Source organism: Pyrus communis, chromosome 6 (genome assembly GCF_041283825.1).
Source record: "Pyrus communis isolate YQ-2024b chromosome 6, ASM4128382v1, whole genome shotgun sequence".
NCBI lineage: Eukaryota > Viridiplantae > Streptophyta > Magnoliopsida > Rosales > Rosaceae > Pyrus > Pyrus communis.
Genome location: NC_142570.1, coordinates 12162841 through 12184771, shown reverse-complemented (window position 1 = coordinate 12184771; position 21931 = coordinate 12162841). Strand labels below are relative to the sequence as shown.

The window sequence follows — 21931 nt, the reverse complement described above, 5'->3', positions numbered from 1 at the left end:
AATGGTATCAATTCCACTATGATTTTCTGCAATTCTTTAATTTCCAGCAGCAGCAATGCAGCCATATAGAATACAGAAAAGAAGGATCTTTTCTGGTTCTGCATATTTTAATGCCATATACTTCTCCTTTAATCATAACCACTTGTGAAAAATAAATAGGTTATAAATAATTCAAAAATAAAGATGAGGTGAATGGTCCAATCCATTGGTCCCTATAGACAGACAGATTCCATTTAATCATTTTTGGATGATAGAAATGCTATGAACTGGAACTTGGATTTTTGGCATTATGCCGAATTAACAACTAAACAAACATTGCAGACATGAGCGTAATTACATTGGCTATAGACTAGATATAGATGCTACATGGTTCTCATCCTTCAAAAATTACATGTAATAGGAGCATCCGTCAACAAAAGGATCACCCTAAGATGATTAACTCATGGTTCTATTTCTCAATCGTACGTGCTCTTCCAACATACTCAAAACATGAATCTCGCTCCTTGCAGAGTAGAATATCGTTGGTACGAAAAAAATAAAAATAAAAACAATCATAACAACTTCAACGGAACCAACCATATTACAACTTCCATTTTGAGTTTTGTACCCATCTCTTCTTTTATTCCTCTTCCCTTGTTTAACTTGTCCACCGTAAGTTGCTTACAGATTTACAAAGAGCCAACCCCAAAAGTATAACTGTAATTAGCCCTTTTGGTTTTAATCAAAAGTTTCCCATTTTGTTGTAACCACAACAGACTCAGAATTCTCCTGTTGTTGCTGCTGCGTCACTGGATTTTTTCGTACTGAATTTTCTAGCTTCCAATGCACGCGCTGTTTCTGCGTCGGTTTTGAGTCCTTTGGCATGTGGCCAGTTGGATTTTCTTGTTGCTGCAATTTGATTTTTGCCCCATTGCTGCTTGATTTGGAGCTCTGATGCTTCAACATGTCCAGAATTTCTATGTACTTCTGAACTCTTGTCACCTTCAAGTTCATAAACCAACAATTAGAATAGTACCAACAATGTGCAAGTAAAAGACATTTAAAACGTACATAAGTCTATAATACCTGCACTTTTCTCTGCAATTTTAGATGGTCGGCGGCAACAATTCCATCCAGTTTAATCAACTTCATCATCAGAAGCTCAGTCAAATTCTCCACATCCGTCTCGGAAACTTTCCCACCTGTAGAAGCTGTTGTTTCCAACGCTGTGACCTATTTACAACAGAAACAAAATTAATAAAACAATTCAGTAGATATCGGTTAGGCCAGTTCGTCATTGCAGCCTTGCGTCCAAGTTCGAATTCCTTTCCCCGCATATTAAATTTAAAATATGATTCATTTTAATTACCTGGCCTGCAAGCTTGTCCACTTCCAAGTTGATTTCGGCTAAGGATTTCGAAGATTTCTCTGCATTTGAATTTCTGAGCAACTCTAGGCACCTTTTTTCTCTGCCTAAAATGTCCTCCACCAGCACGATCTTTGATCCTTGTTTAACTCTTGCCACATCAAGATACTCTTTGGAGTCCCTCTCTTTCTTTTTGTATATCAGCTTCTGATCCAGATGGTGCAACTTCGTTCGCTCTGCCAACATTTTCTTCAATTCCCCTGCAAATTCGAAAACCAAATTCAATTAACAAAACAATTTAATTGTTTCTTTCCAATCAAAAAACCAAAACAAAAGTTGGATTTTGAAATTATGGCGTAGTACCAAAGCTTGCTTGGGAGTTGATTTGAATTTCGTGGCACGAAGAGCCATGCTTGACTCTAACTTTGATTGTGGGGATTGAAACAGCACTAGGATTTGTCTCATCGGTTCGCTTTTGCACCAGCATTCCCCCTGGCCTGATTTCCAAGTCTGCCCTATCGGGACCTCCGCTGCCATCGTCAACAGAGCGATTACTTTCCGAAGAAAACATTTTGTTCTTCTTTGAATTCACGGCTCGATCTATAATCTATTTCTTGATCCTCTTAGGCTAAAAGACCAATAAAAAAGAAAACTACTTGAACAAGGAACCTCAAGAGAAGCTGAGAGTTTTCGTTCGATGTTCTTTGCCTGGATTCAAAGTAACCCAATAGAGAAGAAAGAACCTTTCGATCCCTACGGTGGTATCAAAGAAAACCCAATTGTGAAAGAATTCAGAAGAAATGATGCAAAACCAAAACAACAGTTTCAAGTAATACAAACAGCCTTATTCTATCAACGAGAATAGCAAAAGGGAATGGAGGATTAGGCGAGCAGAACTACAGACTAAGTGAGACGAGTGACGAAAACATGATCAAAACTTTATGTAAGTGAGAGAGAAGCGGAGTGGAAATTGAGATCTACTCAAAGCTATATAGAAAACAATGGAAAACGGGAAAGAAAAAGGAGTGAGAACTAATGGCCAGCAGAGAAAGTGAAGCGAGTGAAGGGAATAAATCCATCTGATAAATATAAAAAGAAAGAAAAAGATGGGGGAAAAGGGAAAAATCCACATCAGTTTACGTGACGAGAGGGACAAAAGAAAAAGAGGAAAATATTTCGATTTTAAGGTAAAACAAAACCAAAAATGGCAAATAACAATAAGCATTTTACATGCAGTATTCAGACCTTTTAACCCTTTTTTAGTTCTCGTTCAAGATTGTCGTTATGTGTGTTGATGTAAACTCACAATCCAACACCAAAACAAAAGAAATTAATGTAGGAAAAGATTATACGATACAACTATCTATTTCTTTTCTTAGAGCAACTTATATGATACTGGTACATACATTTTAATTTTCGTGCTAATAATAGGATTATCTAATCTGATCAACTATGTAAGCACTAGCGTGCTAGCGCGCGTATTCTTCCTCTATTTGTGGGCGAGACTTTATCCAAATCTATGGATCTCCCCAACATCAAAGCGAGACCCATCAAAATCTGCCACTTGTTGGACGACACCTTCTTTTCTATGAGCACCCCATCGTTGAATGATGAACTTTGCCAGTCTTCGCCTTCGATCCGACCAGGGGAGGACACACGGCACATTCTTCAATGATTTCAACACATAATCCAACATACTTGTATCTTCAATATGTAGCCGAGCACAAAGACATGTGCAAAGTTAGTGATTTCAACACATAATTCAACATACTTGTATTTTCAATATGTAACCGAGCACAAAGCTATGTGCAGAGAAATACACATCTTTACATCATTAATACAGAACGGCACGATAACAATAAGTCCATGACATAAAAATTCTTCTCGCCTGCCACATAATTGAAAGAGGAAAGCAACATAGAATTGAAAAGCAGAACACGTCAAGGAAAACTTAGCAGAAAGAAAATTTCAGCCAGTTGGCACCTGTCTGGTTGCCTAAACGTGGTTGGTTCTGAGGGACAATATTGTCATTGTCCAATAGAAAATAATTGGTTTTTATTGTATGAAGCAAAAAATTATTATATTTTATAGAAGGCGAGTTGCAGACGTGCATGGTTGAATTTGATATAATAACAATATTGTCATCTGTCATTTGCGCGGACCTGATTTTTCTGCTCTCCCAGTTTCCATATATTTTTATCTTCATTTGTGTGGTTACGGTTAAGGCACGTCAACAGTTTATATTACTATTGTTTATCTTATTATCTCTATTAAAAAATTAATATAAAATAGTGACGTGACTTAACCATGACCCGTGACCGTACAAAATAAAAAAGGATGAGAGTGTATGGGAACTAGGAGGATGGAGAAGCCGGATCCCATTTGCACACCAAAGCTGTCTCAGCAATCTCATTGGTTAACACATCTATTCTAATTTAAACCTTCAGGGCCAAAAACAAAGAAAGTGTCTTTGACTAGATGTAAATTCTATTGTTATATCTTGATCATTGAATCTTTAAATAAGGATTTGCCGGCAAAATTCGTCTATAAAATACACAGGAGCATAAAAAGAGTTTTAAAAGAAAATTATAGCAATGGTCTCTTAACTTTAACCTAATTAGAGCAATGGTCTCTCTACTTTAACATAATTAGAGCAATGGTCTCTCTACTTTAACCTAATTAGAGCAATGATTCATCAACTAAAAATTCATAACCATTAGTCCCTTAATTGGTCAAAACGTGCATCTATAGTCATTTTCGTCAACTGTTAAAACTTCCATCAAAATGATTCACCCCACACGTGAGACTGAATCAAGAAGCGAATATGGGAAACTAAATGAGAAAATTATAGAAATGGTTCCCCAACTTTAACTCAATTGGAAAAGTGATCTCTTAACTTTAACCCAATTGTAGCAATAATTATTTCAACATAACTCGTTTTGACGGAAATTCTAACAAAGTTGACAAAAAAAAAAAACCATAATTGCACGTTTTGAGAAGTTAAGATACCAATGGTCATAGATATTTAATTGTAAGACTATTGCTCCAATTAAGTTAAAATTGAAGAATCTTTACTATTATTTAATTGAATGTGGAAAACAAATTTTTTGGTTGTCGATTCGAGTTCTACTCACCATTGTCCGACAAAAATACCCCTCAGGTTCAACAAAAGTTCGACACTAAAACCGACATCGGTGCGTTATGCAATTATATATCAAACCTATGTCCTCCAAATTCTCTCAAGTAACATCTGTCTGGACAGCTATTTTCTGAACGACTACAACAGCCTTCTAGTTCGTTATTAGCGTGATTTCGCTTACTGAGGTCGACGCTACAAAAGATGAAACAGATGCTCTACTCAAATAAACATTGATTCAGATGTTAACATAATCAACGTTGCCGGTAGAACAGATGTTACAATCGTTCAAAACAAGGCGAAGTAAACTTGGAAACGAAGCGCCTTCTTATCTCGTTCCAAGCACTCCAAAGCGTAGCGAATGCTATTGCAGCTGACAAACCTCACTCTTCCTTCCGAGCCTTTGATTTCGCAGGCCTTGGAGGTTTTATTACATAGCTCAGTAGGATCAATGCTATGGGAACAATGGTCCCGATGAAATTCACACTTCCATATGAGGCGAGTGTTTCGTGAAGGCTTAATACCTGTACCATGTGAGACCAACGCATGAGAAACTTTAAAGCATCGGAGGGTGGTATGTGTACATGTACATGTGTGTGTCATGTGTTCATGGTATGTTTGGATGACGTGCTCGTATTAATGTGTCTAAATCACATGTGTTCATGTTCATGTGTGTCTAAAAATGGCATGTCTGCATGTGCGAGAGAGAGCGAGAGAGAGCACTAACAATGAAACCAACACAGGAGTAGTTCAGAACCAAGATAGTGTAAGTAAAGTTGATGAACACCAATATCTTCTTAACAACGTCCATAGTTGGAGGTACAGCTTGCTGCCATCTGTAAATCACTGCTTGCGGAAAAGGTAGAAAATGATGCAGATTAATTATCTTAAAGAACAAATAATTAGTACGTGCTTGCTTGTTAAAGCACCTACCCTTCACAGGTAGATAGCAATTTAATGAAACAAAGAAATAACTAGTGAATTAGAAGCAGAAAGACCAATACCTCTTGATCCAGCAATCATCAATGCTGACTGCACAAAGAATATGATGTACCCCGGATAGAGGCCCTGCAGTTTGGAAAATAACCAATACGATACAGATAATTCAAGTTTGAAACGTGCGAAAAATCAAAACATATTCTGGAGATAAGAGAACATAAGGGTTTGAAACAAAAAGTAAGCCGAGTAATTAGTCGAAGAGAAAATGGGCACAAGCATAAATTTTGGGAAATTGGCTTGACGACGCTGAGTGGTGGATGATAAGAAATTATTACGTTAATATTACAAGTACCCTTCCACCCAAAAAAATATCATTTCACTTTAGCAATTTGAACACAAATGAGCACCAAACCAAACATTGGCACAACTAAAAAACTATAGGAACACATGAAATAACACAAAAAGCGTAATTACATTTAAAATAACACAAGTCACAGAGTTCTTTTCGGCGCCAAAAGTGGTGACATGAAAATACAAAACTGGAGGGCATGTTGTTACCCCATCCCCACCCCACCAAATTCTACCCAGCCACCTATTTTTCGCCTTGTATTTGTTAAAGGCACAAAACTTAAACAAAAAATGTAAGCGTAAAATGCATTAAGCAATGTAAGTTACCTAAAGATTGAAATTTGCCACATAATGATTAGATTGAAACCTAAGAATTAAAAGTGACTAAATGCGAAAATATCATTTGTCCAATCTGATAGTATAAATAGTTAATACTTTTTTATGAGAAGAAAATAAAAAGTTAATACTAAGTAAAACTATAAAAATATGTGGGGCGGGGGGGGGGGGGGGGGGGGGGGGGCTCAAAATCCATCACAATATCACATCCTTTCCCCATCTTGCATCGAGTTTTAATTTTAAATCCAATTGCTACTCAATACTCTACTACAGGCACTATTCTAAAAATTTCTGCCTAGGCGTTAGGCGGCTGGTCACTGCCCCGATTAATGCCTAGGCGTTTGAAAATTAAGAAAGGGTGCCTAGACCTGCTGAGGCGCCCGCCTAGACTGCCTAGGCACCCGCGTAGCCCGCCCAGACCCGCCTAGGTTGCAACTCACTTAGATAGAAAATAGATAACTTTCCTTTTGCATTTTATTGTTTCCAATAAATTGTATGAGCTTATTAAACACTTAAATAAACACACACTATATGTTTGCTCCCCATGTTTTCATTATGTTCTAATACTTCATAATATATATGACATTTTATTTTCTAGTTTATGATGAAATTATATATATTTTAAGTACAAACAGACACTTATTTACACGAAATACAATAGATTTACTTAAATTTGCCTAGTCCGCCTAGGCGCTAGGCCCCAGCCCGCCGGCTAACTAGCGCTTAGCATCTTTTAGAACCTTGGCTATAGGAAGAGAAAATCATCCTCTTGGTGCCCTAAAACATTCAGTCCCAGCATCCCCATTAGAGAAAGAACACTACAGTGTAACAAAGTCCACACATCATAGCTACACGAGGAAATTTATATGACATTTTGAAGAGAACTGTGAACTGGTTAATTATCTGGTAGTAGTTGACCGCTTTTCCTTATTTTTTATTTTTCTCAGTTTTTTTTTTTTCAAGTATAAAAGACGGACAGCCAAATCCACTCCGCAGAATGAATGCCAATAGATCCTCTAAGAGAAGCAGAGAACCTATGAAAGCATTTGTAGCAGAGCTATTGTTTGAAAATCTAAAATGGACATAAAATCAGCAAAAGATAAAAACACACATTCAGGATGAGGGTAAGACAGTTTACACTCACATGCCAAACAGCGCTGACGGTCTGTGTAGCCAGCAACTGGAAGAAACCAGCCTTCTTGCTGGGTTTAACAAGCCTTTCATACACATCTACAGAAGAATAATATATTAGATAATTGAACAGTGAATAGTCATCTTTTGTTTCATGTGCATAATATACTAATAATTTTGGGATATTATAAGAAAGTACGTGCTTTCCTGATCAGAGCTAAAAGTAGAAAAATTTCAGCCATCAAATGCAACAGGCACAAAACTGAAGAAACTAGTGACCAGATACCAAACTTCAAATATTGATACCAGGACCAATTACTCATATAGTTCTTTGCATATAGAGATCTTAAAAATGAATACAACTCGGTCCTAACTAGGATTCATTGTTTGGATATGCAAAAGTATTTTCCTGGGAAAATATTTAAACAAAACAAAAATATGGATTGCATGTTACTGACAAAAAGAAAACTTAGGAAGGAAGAGAGATGCTCACAATGACGAAGCCAGGTGCTGACTTGTATGTTCCAAACAAGTGGTAACTGAACTGAACTCTTTGCAAACTCAACACCTATAATATCAACATTTTTTGCATTATCCCACCGAGGTTTTGGTGGTGAGGACTCTGTCCAGCCACTGAAACCGAGACCAGAAAGAATGATAGAAGCCTCTGATATTGACCAAATGAAATAATATTTCCACCTCGCTGTGAATCCGGACATATACTGGTAGCTTAGTCGTTTCCAAAAACCCCATTCTTGGTATATGGGCTCAGTAAATCTTGACAAAGGAAATTGGGGTACCAAATATACATACAAGGCCATACAGAATGCAGCTTGGAGAAGAGCTCGAATTGTTGCTCCATAGGGTGATGGAGATGGTCCATTCTCTGAGCAGCTCCATATCTGAAAATGATAATTAATAAAAGCCAACTTATGAGATGGGTCAACCTTAAGAAAACAAAACTAAGAAGAAAGGAAGACACTTGGTACATAATAAGCATACCCCTTTTCCTTCGGTGCAGTCAAGATAATCCTTCATTTCATAAACTGGACCAGCAAAGTGACTACCACAGCAGAGGCAGTAGCCAAGGTACTCGATCAAAGAGGGTAACTTAATCAACCGGTTTTTCTTCTGAGACTCACGCAAACCTTCCTCTTTCAATACCCCATCATTGTAATTGATTGCAGATGAGATGACTTTCAGTGTTAAAACCATTAAGGCCCCTAAGTATGAGAAGGAAATTCAAGCTTAACTGACGCGCATAACAAATAATAGTGCATGAATTTTAGTCACGTTCCAATATATACATTTTTAGTCATGTTAAGAATTCAATAGAAGAGTCCATAAATTCTAGTAAAAAATAAAAAGAAACGGAAGTCATCAAGGACCAAAAACAGAACTTGAAAGGCTGACATAGTGCTTACCAGTTGCATCGATTCCTCCTTCCTTCCATGCGTCCCCACTCATGTAAAATACATGGCTACACATACAGACAAATGTATATGAATGATCAAGAATTCAGAAACAAAACTTTTATAAATCTCTAGATAGATAAACATTAAAAATTATCGCATATAGATGTTGTTATCACTTCGAGACCGTCAAACATTAACGAAACAATGTTACGTCAATGAAGAACACAAAGATCGGTATACCATTCACATACTGTTAAATATGCAATCATAGTTTCTCCCCAACATCACAAGTGATTGAAACGTAAAAAAAGAGCACCACAATTGATAAAAAGAGTTAAAAGACATAATTTTGGGACAAGTCAGATCTGTAAAACTTAGAACGTAAAGAACCAGAATTTTCAAGAAATTAACAGGTTATAAGGAAAAAAAACACGAATTAATTTAAATTCATTATGCATTGTCAAATTCGACCATCTATATTTAAAACAAAAAGAAAATTAATAACACTACAGATCATAACATAAACATACCAATAAACCAACACGAACTATCCAGTCAATCACAAGCTTTAGAAAACTAATTAATTTTTTTTTTTATAAACTACGAAACTTACAAAACCACCAATTCAAAATAACACTACCCATCAACTTTTTCTCACAAAATTCGATCACCAATCAAATTGTTCAGAAATTACTCATTGGGTCAAATATTAGTTTTTGTGTTTCGTAAATGTACCAGCCGATGAGGTAGCCGAAGCCCAGGATAAAGGTAATGATTCCGCAATGGTTTCGGGCGAAGGCCATGGAAGCATAGCCGAGTAGCATTGGGACTAAGAAATGGAGGTTGGAAGAGAATCCGAATGAAAGATACGAGAGGAGAGCGCCGGAAGCGAAGGCGTAGAGGTGCTTGGCGGGTGGACTGGGGACGAGTCGCCAGATGAAACTGACGGGGATGGTGGCTACAAAACATAGGAGGAAGCGGAGCACCGGAACTGAGACGCCGATCGCGGCGGCCATGGATTCCATCTCAAGGCCCATGGCTTGTATTATCAATCTGCAAATCGAATTGACAAACCTGTCCTGGTTTTTATTTAAAAACTCGATTTTTGAGTTGACATACAGAGCCAAATGACTGATATGCCTCTGGGCGAACGTTTTTATTTTTCTTTTAACTAATGATATTACATATTCTTGGCGGACGGAGAATAAGTTAAATATAACAATAAGTTTGTTATAATAATGTGGTTCAAATTCATTTTTAACGGTAGTTGAATTTAATACTTTTCACGTACAATTGAAAAAAAATATCATTATATCGTATTAGCAAGCAGACGTTCTTATTGTTTGCGTGGGATTTAGTGATGAATGTTGGTTGGGTGCTGGAGGTTTAATGGCAATAGTGTCCTTGGACAATGTCTCTTTCTATTCCATAATTTGTTGAAGTCATCGAGAGCATTTATCCATCTCCAGCATTTTCTTGTTGAGTAGCTGAAATCGAAGCGTATGTAATTCGAAATTAAATTGTAGTTAAATGGTGTTAGTTGTCGTTGGCTTTTCCTCTTACTGTTTCTTTGGGACTTGGAAAGCAACATATGATTCAGGAGAGATGGGCGCCATTTGTCTTTGATCCCAACTTGAAACCACCAACCAGATTGAAAGATTGTTGTGCTCGCCTCACTTGACAACGAAATTAGGTGACACATCGTCTAAGTTTGGATAAATTATATTTTGCATCATTAAATTTGGGTGCATTTCAACTTCATACTTCATCTTCAAAAAATTACAATGTCATACACCGAGTTACGATTTAATTGCAATATCATATATTTGTTAGTCAACTTGTCAAACAAGTGTAGGTCTCACATATATGTTGGCATGAATAAAAATTATATTTTAATCACCCCATTGTTGGAAGTATGCCCACAAAGTCACTCATTTGATGTAATAGCTTTTGGAATATTTATTGTGTTAAACTATTATATGTTTAATGAAGGGCAAAGCTTATTGTTAATCACTATTTATTGTATTATGTGTTTAAGCAATAAGGGAATCCAAGGAATGTATTTAATCTAAGAGAGAAGTGATTAAGTAAGTTAGATTAACGAGACCTTTCTCTTATGTTCATTCCTAAAACTTTCCTAGCCATAGGATTGCCAATTGGGCATTGACAATCTGCTAAGGTTAGTATGTGTTATGTTAACTCAAGCATGAGTATGACTAGTCTCAAGTCATTTAGTGTTGGACACTGAGACAAACACATAGGTGCTCAAAAGGTAATTGAGTACACTGAACTACGATCAAAAGAGAGTTCGAACATACATGTCATGTAAGAACTCATAAGTTGCAATATACAAAGTAATCTTTTGACCTGGGGCATCATAGATGTCTGATGGTTAGGTCCTTGATCTTTGATCATTTCAAAGGCATTCCATCGATAGTGTCCACGACATTGTTGGGGTCAAGCTATCTAGTCATGTAAGCATATGAATGCACAACAACGGATCTCTAACCTTCCATGATGGAGGGAGAATACTCTGAGATATGATTTGGGAGTCTTTGGCCAAAGCGTACGAATATGACTTAAGAAGTTTGTTCTAAATCATATTCAATTGAATCATATAGAGAAGTATCACATTAGATAGTAGACATGAAACAAACTATCACTAAAATAATGTGATTAAGAGTATTGTATTAGAGAAGGACTGTATTGCATTGTAATTGTAACTGGATAGGTTCTCCAACCACTTCTACTTAGCTTGGGTAGCCATGACATACTGCTAGGTGTCACTCATGGTTTGTGGAAGCCCTGAAGATTAGCAAACACTAATCTTCATCAAAGGGAGAATTGAAATGTAGTTTCAATTCACAATCGATCGTTAAGAGTAACAATTGCCCACTACCTCGCTAATTGGAACCTAATAGATCGTACACCGAGTAAGGATGAAAGTGAAGAAATATAAATGAGATGGATAGGCAATTAAATGGTTTAATTGGCAATGGTCAAGATTAATTAATTAGTTAATTAATTACACGAAAGATTCGTATTGGCCTTTTAAGTTAGTTTCGGGTCTTGGGGCCCAAAAGGGTTTTGGTCCACAAAGCCCATTGAGTTTAAGTTGTGAGACAACTAAAACTAAATGGAAATTAACCCAAATATAAAGTCAAAACCAGCCATAGGGTGAGTGGTAGCAAACTTGGGTTAAGTGCAAGTTTACCACTCACATGTGAGGTGGTATAAAGGAATCTTTATAGCCATTCTCTCACTATGGTTTTCCTAAGGCAAAGAAGAGAAACTTTTTCTCCTTTTGCTCTATAGAGGCCAGCCTTCCTAGGAGTTCACTAGCATCCAACTTCCTGTAGGTAATCCATTTCATCGTCACATCATCATCTTTGGTGTGGAGACTTAGAGGCACCAAACTTTTGATATTTTTGGAGTTCCTTTCCTTACATCCTCAAGGACCAAAGGAGCATCAAAAGGGAAGAAAATCACATGGAAGATCTAAGGAGCTAGGAGGTGACTTGAAGACCCTCCACTTGGGTGAATCCCTTTTGTAAATAAGGATGAGCTTCAAGGGTAATGAATCTCAAAATCCTTTCTTCTCTTTAATGTTGTTAAAAAGTCTTGTGTTTCACCATTCACTAGGCTTTGAAAGTCATGGGTTTTAGAATTGTTTCTTAATGCATGCCTACAGGCGCAGTGCTGCTTTATGCCAAAACATTATCAATAACTAAGATGCCTGATCTAGTGCTTTGAGCTAAGTACAATAAACTGAAAATGCACTTAGATATGGAGCTTTAGTCTTCATAGTCTCAACAAAGGTTTCTTTTGACGCTATATGGGTATACTTGGGGGTAACACCTTCTGGGTGTAGTTCGACTGATGAACCAGTATATTGTCAAAACCATGCTCGAAGCTTTAGGTCAAGATAGTGTTGAGTTTTTCCAAGATCTTTCATCTCAAAGTCCGACTTCAGGTGCAAGGCAGTTTTCTCAAGCTTTGTAGGAGTCTGAGATTCATGTCATTGACATGAACTTCAAGTCTAGTAATTTCATATTTGTACACACAGGGTCATATATCCCAAACTGGACAAATATTCACTTAGATTGGTACACCATCCGCCCAGATTGTTCTAAATCCATAAAGTGAAAGCCTCGTCTAAATCCAAAAGGTGTTCAACGGTCCAAAACCATTTGAATGAGTACATGTAAGTCATTCCAAAACTTCCATGTAGTTTTCGTATCATAATCCCAAAGATACATTACAACTCTGTTTATAAGCTGCAATCAATCCAGGTTGTATGAGAGAAGCCTTGCGCCATAAGGCACTGTTATACTAGACTATTTGATTCATCTTATTTGACATGGATTGTGTCTTTCCAGTTAACCCATCCATTCTACTTTGTCACTACTCAACAAAACGCAGTTCGATACTGTTGCTTTTCATTTATATCGGTAGCTACCATACAAGTAAAGCGTCATCGATGATAATTTCATTCCAATTTCATATCTCATCCAAACTAGCTGGATCGAGAACTTCAAGTCTCGGGAGTAACCCGGATTAATCTCATGAGATGGAAATGATTGAAACAACAATCGAGGAAGGGATTTGTTTGTGCCATGATTCTCTCATGAGACAGTAATCGAGGAAGGGATTCGTTTGTGCCATATTTCTTCAATTCCGTGGAAGTGAACCTTCGAACTGGTTGATCTGACATGTTTTAGACCAAAGACAAATTGATTGGCTATCCACGAGTGTATCGGGGTTGGCCACTAGGTGTAGCAATACACCCGCGAGTGAATTGCCGATGCACATAGTAGCATCCTTTCTAAGGACAATGACATCCATAGGCTACATTTATCTTTGCAAGCATGTCTTCAACTGGTATATGCAATTTTGTCATTTTTGCTAGAGCAAAGAAAGCACCTAGAAACACTTTGATGGTTTAGAATATGGGATCGAGATGAGATATAGCGAGGGTGTCCACGATAATTCATGTCATTCTTCAAGAACATTAATGTTTTTATCTCCCCCTAACAACAGGAATATTGTTTTATGAAAGTGATAGGTCGCTTGCACAGGCTTAAGGAGAATCATAATCGACATTGATTCATATATATTTTTTAGGAACCGTATTGGTATATTGTTGTGGCTCAGTTAACAAACAAAGTGTACACCCATATGCATGAGTACGAAACATTAGATTGTACCAAGTTACCAACTATAGCGCCAAAATAAGATTGGGTGGCAATGGGCCTTAGGCGGACCAACATAGCTTCATGCAATATTATATAACCTTACGTAGAATAGGATTGGGTGGCAATGGGCCTTAGGCGGACCAACATAGCTGCATGCAATATTATATAGCCCTACATAGAAAATTTGAAAGCTTGGTGTGTTCCCTACCAAAGTCTATACGACAACTGAAAGGTGTTTGATGATCGATTTCTGTGAGATTGTTTGGGTGTGAATATAGGGAATTGAAATGTTCAAATTATATCCAAACAAAATGTAATAATCATTGATTTTGTTAATGTAAACTTTCCGACATTACCTAGTCTTCTGGACTCTATAGATAATTGAAGTGGTGAGCCCACAACTTAATAATCGGTGCCAAGATTCTAGCAAGTAGTGTTGGGTATGGACAAACATGCAACCAATGTATCGATACATCAACCAAAACCCTAAATTAATTAAATGGTTTGCATTTTGATTGGATTAGTTCACAAATATTCCCTTTAATCTGTTGTAGGAACGATGGAGGATCTGTACGTATCATTATAGTACATAGGCGAGTAATTAGCTTGCCTGGTAAAGATCTTAGTAGCTGGGTTAGTAATTAGCTTGCCTAATAAAGATCAGTGAGCATGTTTGGCAAGGTACGCTTCCAGTACGATGTCCTCACTACTAGTAAGGAATGTCCTATTCAGTGCATCATCAATCAACCTAGATATCCCAAATGTTTGTGCCATAACACCCTTTGGAATCCTGGACTTTCTAGCTGGCCATATAGTGGGCCTTTGCAAAGCGAAGGATTGTGATGTGTAATCCATTCGGGAGGTGTTTCATCTTCTCTAGAATATATTTCTGGCTATATTCGTAAGAAGTTATTCAAAAAGGAATTGCACTCCATTTTCTATGGTGGCTTCAATAGGTAATAACTCTCTCGAATATCCTTAAAGCTTAAAAAGCATTCTTCCGGAACAAAGTGAGTATAAGGCTTCCCTTATGGTAAAGTTAATACCTATAGACAACATGATATAGTACTGTCATGCCCCACAATTAGGTTAGATAGGCCTGAAAGTGTTGTTAAGGGGTAATTAGGCATGAATTTAGCAAATGGAACCAGACAACTAACTGCCTCACAAGATATAAGTATGAGTTAATTGAATAAGGTCGCGTGTATTATCTTGAGTCAATTAGCTTGTGTTTGGGAACAATAATGTTATCCAAAGCTAAAACAAACACCAAACTTAAATTTGAAAACTAGGAAATTGTTCACAAAGTAAACCAAATTTACTAAGGGGGTTAAAATGGCTTCCCATGTCAAAATTTAACTCTCTAAATGTGTTAGGTGGAGCAAAATTAGTCTCACATATTGACTACGGAAATAGTACACCTTAACAACATTGGTAGAGGCACAAAGAAGTGCATAGCTAATGGTCTTTTCCATCAAAACGTAAGTAGATTCTGTAGGGTTAAGGTTCATGAATACTATCCCTTATTCTTGAAGTTTTAAGTCTCAAAGGTTCGGAAATATTGTCCCTTATTTTTTAAGTTTTAGGTCTTAGGTGCCAAGAATCACATTTCTGTTTGTGATGCCACCCCATAGCAGGCCCTGATTCTATCATTTGTTGTAAAATAAACGCAAAAGTGAGTGAGAGAGAGACAAACAGACAAACAAACAAACAAAGAGACCCAAACTTGGGTTTAGTGTTAGAAATGTGCCCTAAAACCAATCATATGATGATACTTTACGAACATTTCACATGTTAAACTAATCTAGTTTAATATAAAGGGCAAAGATTATTATTTTAAGCCGTCTCATATAAATGTTATATGCTTAAACAATAAGTCCAAGGAATATGTAATTGGGAGAATGTGATTTAAAGAAGTTAGATTCATGAGACCATTCTCTTTTGTATACATATCTTAAATGTTCCTGATCATAGGATTGCCAATTGGGCATTGACAATCTGTTAAGATCAATACGTACTATGTCTTCTCTTAGGAAGAGTGACTGGTCTTGAGTCATTGGTGTGACTGACACCAAGACAAGCATGTAGGTGCTCAATAGAGAATGGGTCCACTAAACATGATCAACAATGAGTTCTCATATTCATGTCACATGAGAACTCATGGTTGGGATCATGCAAAGTACTACTTTAACCTGAGGCATCATAGTTGTCTGTGGTTAGGTCCTTGATCTTTGACTATGTCAAAGTCACTCCGTCAGAGGGTGTCCATGACATAGCTAGGGTTAAGCCACTTAGCCATGGAGGCAAGTGAATGCACAACAAGGGATCTCTAACCTTCAAATTGTTTGAGGGAGAATACTCTATTATATGATTAAGAATCTCTGGCCAAAGTATGAATAAGATTTAGGAAGTTGTTCCAAATCACATTCAAGGTAATTATATAAGTAAGAGAATCACATTGGACAGTAGACATGAATGAACTATCAAACTAAACAATATAGTCAAGAGTATCGTATTAGAGAAAGACCGTATTGCATTGTAATCCTAAACTGAATAGGTTCTCCACCTCTTCTGATTAGCTTAGGTAGCCATGACATACTGCTAGGTGTCATTCATGGTTTGTGGAAGCCCTAAAGGTGTATAATCACTAAAGGGAGAATTGAAAGTAAGTTTCAATTCACAATCGATTTGAAGAGTTCTAATCGCCCACTACCTCACTAAAAGAACCTAATGGATCGTACACCAAGTAAGGTAGAGATTGAAGAAACAACGGAGATGAGTAAGAATAATTAAATGGTTTAATTATTTATGGCTATGATTAATTAATATGTTAATTAATCAAACAAATATGTTCGTTATAGACCTCAGGTTAGTTTTGGGCCATAAGGCCCAATGAGATTTGAATGTCAAGCCCATTAACTCAAGTTGTATGACAACTTGAAACACAAAGGGCCTTAAAGCCCAAAGAACCCAATATGGCCATAGGAGTAAGGGGTAGTAAACTTGGCTCAATTGCAAGTTTGCCACTCCATTATGAGTTGGTATAAAAGCAACTTTATAGCAATTTCATCCTTAGGGTTTCTTTTGAAGAAAAAGGTGATAACACAGGCTCTCATTTTCTCTCTAGGAGTTCGGCCACATTGGAGAAATTACTAGCATCTATTTCATCCAAGGCCACTCATCTCTTCATCAATTCTCTCCTTAGTGTGGAGACTTAGAGGTTCTCTATTTTGGGAACTTGGAGAATCTATTCTACCATCCTCCTCCAAGAAATCCATGGAGCTAAGAAGAAAGGAATGAAGGCTCTCTCTCTTGGGTGATTAGCCTTTGCTTATTGATAGGAGCATATTTATGCGACTTAAATGGCTTGTTCTCGTACATTTACGTTATGTTTCTTTAGTTATTTTAGTACTTTAAGCTATTTTCGTGTGTTTGTAGGTCCAAAGGGCTAAAGGAGCAAAAAGATGCATTTTGGAGACTTTTGGAGCACTTTTGGGCTAAGGACAGATAGCTTATGCTTGAAGCCAAAGTGTTGGACGAAATTGAAGACCTAATTGGAGCCAAAGTGTTGGAACCTTGTTCTCTTTAGTTTTAGGACATTTAAACCTTTCCTAATCCCAATCATGCCATGCATAACACACATCCATTCTAACACATTGTCATTGCACATGCATTTCCTTCATTAGTTAACCCACATGCACTTATCACTTATCATCACCACATATCATATCACTTAATCACTTATCACTTATCATCACCACTTAACCACTTATCATATCATAACCACATATCATATCACTTATCACTTATCACTTAACATAACATCCACCTACTTCACCTACAACATCCACTTCACCTACAACATCCACCTACTTCACCTACAACATCCACCCACTTCACCTACAACATCCACCTACTTCACCTACAACATCCACCTACTTCACCTACAACATCCACTTCACCTACAACATCCACCTACTTCACCTACAACATCCACCTACTTCACCTACAAATGACATAGCCATATGTTCCCTCCACTACTCCTATAAATACCCTTGCATTCATTCATTCATGGACATCTCATTTTCATACACAACACATTACAAACACATTCTCCCTTCCCTAGCCGTGAGCTTCCCATCTCTCCCCTTATAATCCAAACACCATTTTTCCATTTCCCTATTAATCCAAACACCACTCCCCAAACCATTCACACCATCAAACTATCCTTAGACCTTGTGCTACAACAACGAGGAAGAGAAGAGTGCCTAAACGTTCATACAATTCAAGTTTGAGTTGTTGGAATGTTTAGGTGTTTCTTTGATTTCAATGTTTAAATTCAATTCTCTTTGTTTGTATGTATGAGGAATGGAAGAGAAGAGTGCCTAAACGTTCATACAATTCAAGTTTGAGTTGTTGGAATGTTTAGGTATTTCTTTGATTTCAAAGTTATAATAAACTAAACCCCCTTTAGCTAGGGGGTGATTCGAAATATATGTTTATGCTTGCATTTTGATTTGATTACTTCTAATTGCGTTTCATAAGTTGTTGATTCAATTTGTTTAACCGTTTGATTGATAACTTATTTATGTATGTTTATTAAGAATGCGCGCTTAATTTTCATGCATGAATATGACGCTAGAATATAAGTGAATTTCACCTAATCGTTATGAACTTATATTCACAAGTAGTGGAGGTTGCTTATAAACAATCGCGTTAAATGAATTCTTGGCACGAGTTTCATGCTCATCATAGTAACGAATGCCTCGTCAACACTTATAGTTTTCATGATGCTTAATGATCTTTGATTGTATCTTTATTGTGCTTTTCACGTAAAGGACTTTTGGAGAATGTTGTGAATTGCGTTGCGCTAACCCATCCAATTCATTAACTTAAGGAAAACTTGACGGTTAATTTAAGCGGACCTAATTGACCCGGGGCGTTGAGAATTAATGATTTATTGAAATGCAATTGGAAATCGTTTTATTATGCAAGTATAACATATGTGGAGATGAACCCCGTAGCTAACTTTCCATCCATTTGTTCTTTCTTTTCTTGTTTCTGTTTTCATGTTTAATTTAACTTGTTATTCAATTATGTTAAACATGTGAAACTAATTTCTTTTTAGTTAGAGGCGAATTTGAAGCCATGGACATATGTTGGTTATGATTTGATTTACTCCAATTATGAATTCATGAACTTTAGATGTGGGTTACTTTTCTGTTTTGATTAAGAACTTGTTTATGTATGTGGGTTGAGGGTCGACACTTAATTTGCATGTCTAAACTTGATGCTAGGATATAAGGGAATTTCACCTAATCGTTATGAACTTATATTCATGAGTAGTAAAGATCGCTAGTCACGATTGTGTTTAGTAAACCCTAGGCTGGATTAACATGCGTATTCCATAGTTATGAATGCCTAGTCGATGTTTATGATTTCCGTTGAACTTAATGATCTTTGTTGAATGTCTCTATCATGCGTATTCCATGGTTAGGGACTTTGATTAGGAATAATTTGGTTGTAATGCGTATCCCATTCAATCCAATGAATCTAGGGAAATCTGAAAGTTAGTTTAAGCGAACCTAATTAACTTGGAGCATTGTCATTCATCGTTTGTTGAAGTCATAACTAGGAGTCAATTTATATGCTTATGTTCATGTGTGGATAAGGAACCCTCTAACTAGTTGTTCATCATTCTATTTCATTAATTTCGTTTTTAGAATCTGTTTTAATTCCAAGTTTCTGTTTTAGTTTAAATTCATCCAAAACCAATCCCCCATTTATTTTAAAGTGTTAGATTAGTTAGAAATACATTCATATTGTTATTTTACGTTTTTGAGTCAGTTTCCAAGAGATTTGCAATCCCTCCTAATCCCCGGTCCAGAACGATCCCTACTTATACATATACTACAATTTGACGAAAAGAGGGTTTAATTTGTGTGCGTATAAATTCCCGCATCACTTATGCAAAGAGGAATCAACAAAGGTATAAGATTTCTCAACTCACTTTGTTTTGAGTTAAGTTTTGGTTCATCATAGCTACTAGGCTTTGAATTTCATGGGTTAAGTTTTGTTTTTGAGTGCATACAAGCATGATTCCGCCTTTTAATTGTTAATAGCATGCATAGATGTTGCTAAAATGAACTTGTTTTCACAAATATTTCCTTCATTTAGGAGGTTCTAGTCGAAGCTGGAGGGGTATGTTAGGTACTCTTTAGTTGAAGATGGATAAGCAGAATCAGTAAGCGTCTGCTGAATGCAGAGCCTTCTATCCTGTACATCTCTGCTGAAGTATAGCATGTCATTTGATGGACCCCAGTCGAAAGTTAGTAATACCATTTGATAGGCTCCAACCGAAGCTAAGTTGGTAACCTCCCAGCCAAATTACTAGGATACATTTCTCTCACAATTGTGGTAGTAATCAGATTCGAGAATTCGGTAAACTTCCACTCACATTTCTGCTTTGGGAGCAAGTTAGAAACATGGAATGATAAAAAAAATCTTCTTTACTAAAAAAATTCGACCAGATTCTATAAACTTCATAACTTGTCATGCCCCAGACCCGGGTCGACAATAAAAACTCGAACTCGAATCTAAAACATGAGTTAAAAACTCAATAAATAAAAGGAAATTAAAACTGGTTGGAAAATAAACTCCTCTTATTAAAATAATTCATGATTCTTAAACAAATCAAGAATTCTTTACAACCTACAGTAAATGAATGAATAAAATTCCATTCTCAGATCTAATCCGATCTCATCCCACCTACCCTCTTGAATATCTAGTTCGTAAACCTGCATAACAATAGAGGGATAAGCTTCAACAGCTCAGTAAAGACATAACCTTATCACAGTAAATTGACAATATTAAATTAAGTGTTATGAAATCATATAGCCAAACATCAAATCACAAATTATAATAATGCATATATGCAATCTAACCTCTTCAACTACACATGTTAATTTATATAATAAAACACGCGGACCTGCACATCTTATACCATGCATTTTACCATTGCAATGGTGGTTCAAATGTTCTATTATAGAAACTAACTCCCATACGATATCCCAAGTTCATAAACCCCTTTTGCTAGTCATCTTATCTAATTCATTGATCTCCAACCCAAATCACCCACATCGACAATTCCCGCTGATATCCTATGCTAATGTGCACATCGGGCTCGCCTAGAACTGGTTTCATAATGAATAGATTCAACTACACAAAAAATCCTTTCCAACTATCCTCATTTCCTAAATTCAAATCTCAACATTGAAGTTCCAGCCACATCTCACAACATGAGTGATGCACAAATAATGTCATTTCATCTTTCATATGTATCACAGTATATTCTCAACGAATAGCATTCTAGCAGTAATTCCATAACCAATAACAAGTAAACACTTAACTGAAGCAATTAACCAATTAAAATCCAACCACAACTGAAGCAATTAACCAATTAAAATCCAACCACATTAATCAACCAAAAAGATCAAGAGTATTATAACACTTCACGAAATTTGATAAAATCAATTTCCATAAAGGTTTGCCTTATTTCCCCTACCTCGATTATAAAGCTAAAACGAAGATCCACATAACTACCGGAATAACTAAGCTCCACGTACTTATCTACGTCACGACTGAAATAGCTAAGTTCCACGTACTTAAGCAAGTTCATTGATCACTACAATGCCATGTATTTCTTCCACACTATTTTCTTTTCTAATCTCTCTCTCTCTAGTATACACATATATAATACAAAGCAACATACTCTGCATGAAAACTATATGCAATGTACAAGATATAGAGATTTGGAAGAATGGTACGAATAAAAATTAAAGATTGGATGCTATTTATAGTAGGCAAAGGTTGGCTATAAGGGAAGAAATAGATAGAAATGGGCTGAGAATAAACATTGGTACATCCCTTAAAAGGAACACGTAATTGATGACTCATGGAATGCAGGACCACGTGGCAATTCATGATAAGGTGACTGACGCATCACAAGATGATGTGTCGTGCGTTTCATATGGCCAGGTAGGAAACTTGATCAATACGAGATAAAGATGGCTTAATTAGTGACTAA

The 21931-nt window shown here is 36.7% G+C and overlaps 2 protein-coding genes and 1 long non-coding RNA gene across 3 annotated transcripts; all 3 read right to left on the bottom strand.

Annotated features, from left to right (window-relative positions):
- Positions 1-324: 324 nt before the first annotated feature.
- On the bottom strand, positions 325-2499 carry LOC137711679 (BAG family molecular chaperone regulator 1). The gene is made up of 4 exons (XM_068450940.2): positions 1709-2499; positions 1349-1605; positions 1066-1212; positions 325-981 (listed from the first exon to the last, which is right to left on the bottom strand). The coding sequence occupies exons 1-4, from the start codon at positions 1914-1916 to the stop codon at positions 718-720; spliced, it is 876 nt and encodes a 291-aa protein (XP_068307041.2). The 5' UTR covers positions 1917-2499; the 3' UTR covers positions 325-717.
- A 2018-nt stretch (positions 2500-4517) lies between these two features.
- On the bottom strand, positions 4518-9851 carry LOC137710580 (lysophospholipid acyltransferase 1). Its single transcript, XM_068449645.2, has 8 exons — positions 9386-9851; positions 8660-8715; positions 8238-8458; positions 7729-8137; positions 7249-7334; positions 5486-5549; positions 5209-5327; positions 4518-5005 (listed from the first exon to the last, which is right to left on the bottom strand). The coding sequence occupies exons 1-8, from the start codon at positions 9685-9687 to the stop codon at positions 4865-4867; spliced, it is 1398 nt and encodes a 465-aa protein (XP_068305746.2). The 5' UTR covers positions 9688-9851; the 3' UTR covers positions 4518-4864.
- An 8071-nt stretch (positions 9852-17922) lies between these two features.
- On the bottom strand, positions 17923-21664 carry LOC148696303 (uncharacterized). Its single transcript, XR_015963808.1, has 2 exons — positions 21410-21664; positions 17923-20642 (listed from the first exon to the last, which is right to left on the bottom strand). It is a non-coding gene; the product is annotated as an uncharacterized LOC148696303 (long non-coding RNA).
- Between the last annotated feature and the right edge of the window lie 267 nt (positions 21665-21931).

Bases quoted from the DNA above. Each gene is read 5' to 3' on its own strand.
- LOC137711679 (XM_068450940.2), bottom strand. From the start codon at position 1,916: ATGTTTTCTTCGGAAAGTAATCGCTCTGTTGACGATGGCAGCGGAGGT. The intron at 1,606-1,708 runs GTACTACGCCAT...TCGAATTTGCAG, and splicing joins CAACTCCCAAGCAAGCTTTG to GGGAATTGAAGAAAATGTTG. The intron at 1,213-1,348 runs GTAATTAAAATG...TGTTGTAAATAG, and splicing joins TGGACAAGCTTGCAGGCCAG to GTCACAGCGTTGGAAACAAC.
- LOC137710580 (XM_068449645.2), bottom strand. From the start codon at position 9,687: ATGGGCCTTGAGATGGAATCCATGGCCGCCGCGATCGGCGTCTCAGTT. The intron at 5,550-7,248 runs GTGAGTGTAAAC...TCCAAACTGCAG, and splicing joins CCGTCAGCGCTGTTTGGCAT to GGCCTCTATCCGGGGTACAT. The intron at 5,328-5,485 runs GTATTGGTCTTT...TTCCGCAAGCAG, and splicing joins GATGATTGCTGGATCAAGAG to TGATTTACAGATGGCAGCAA.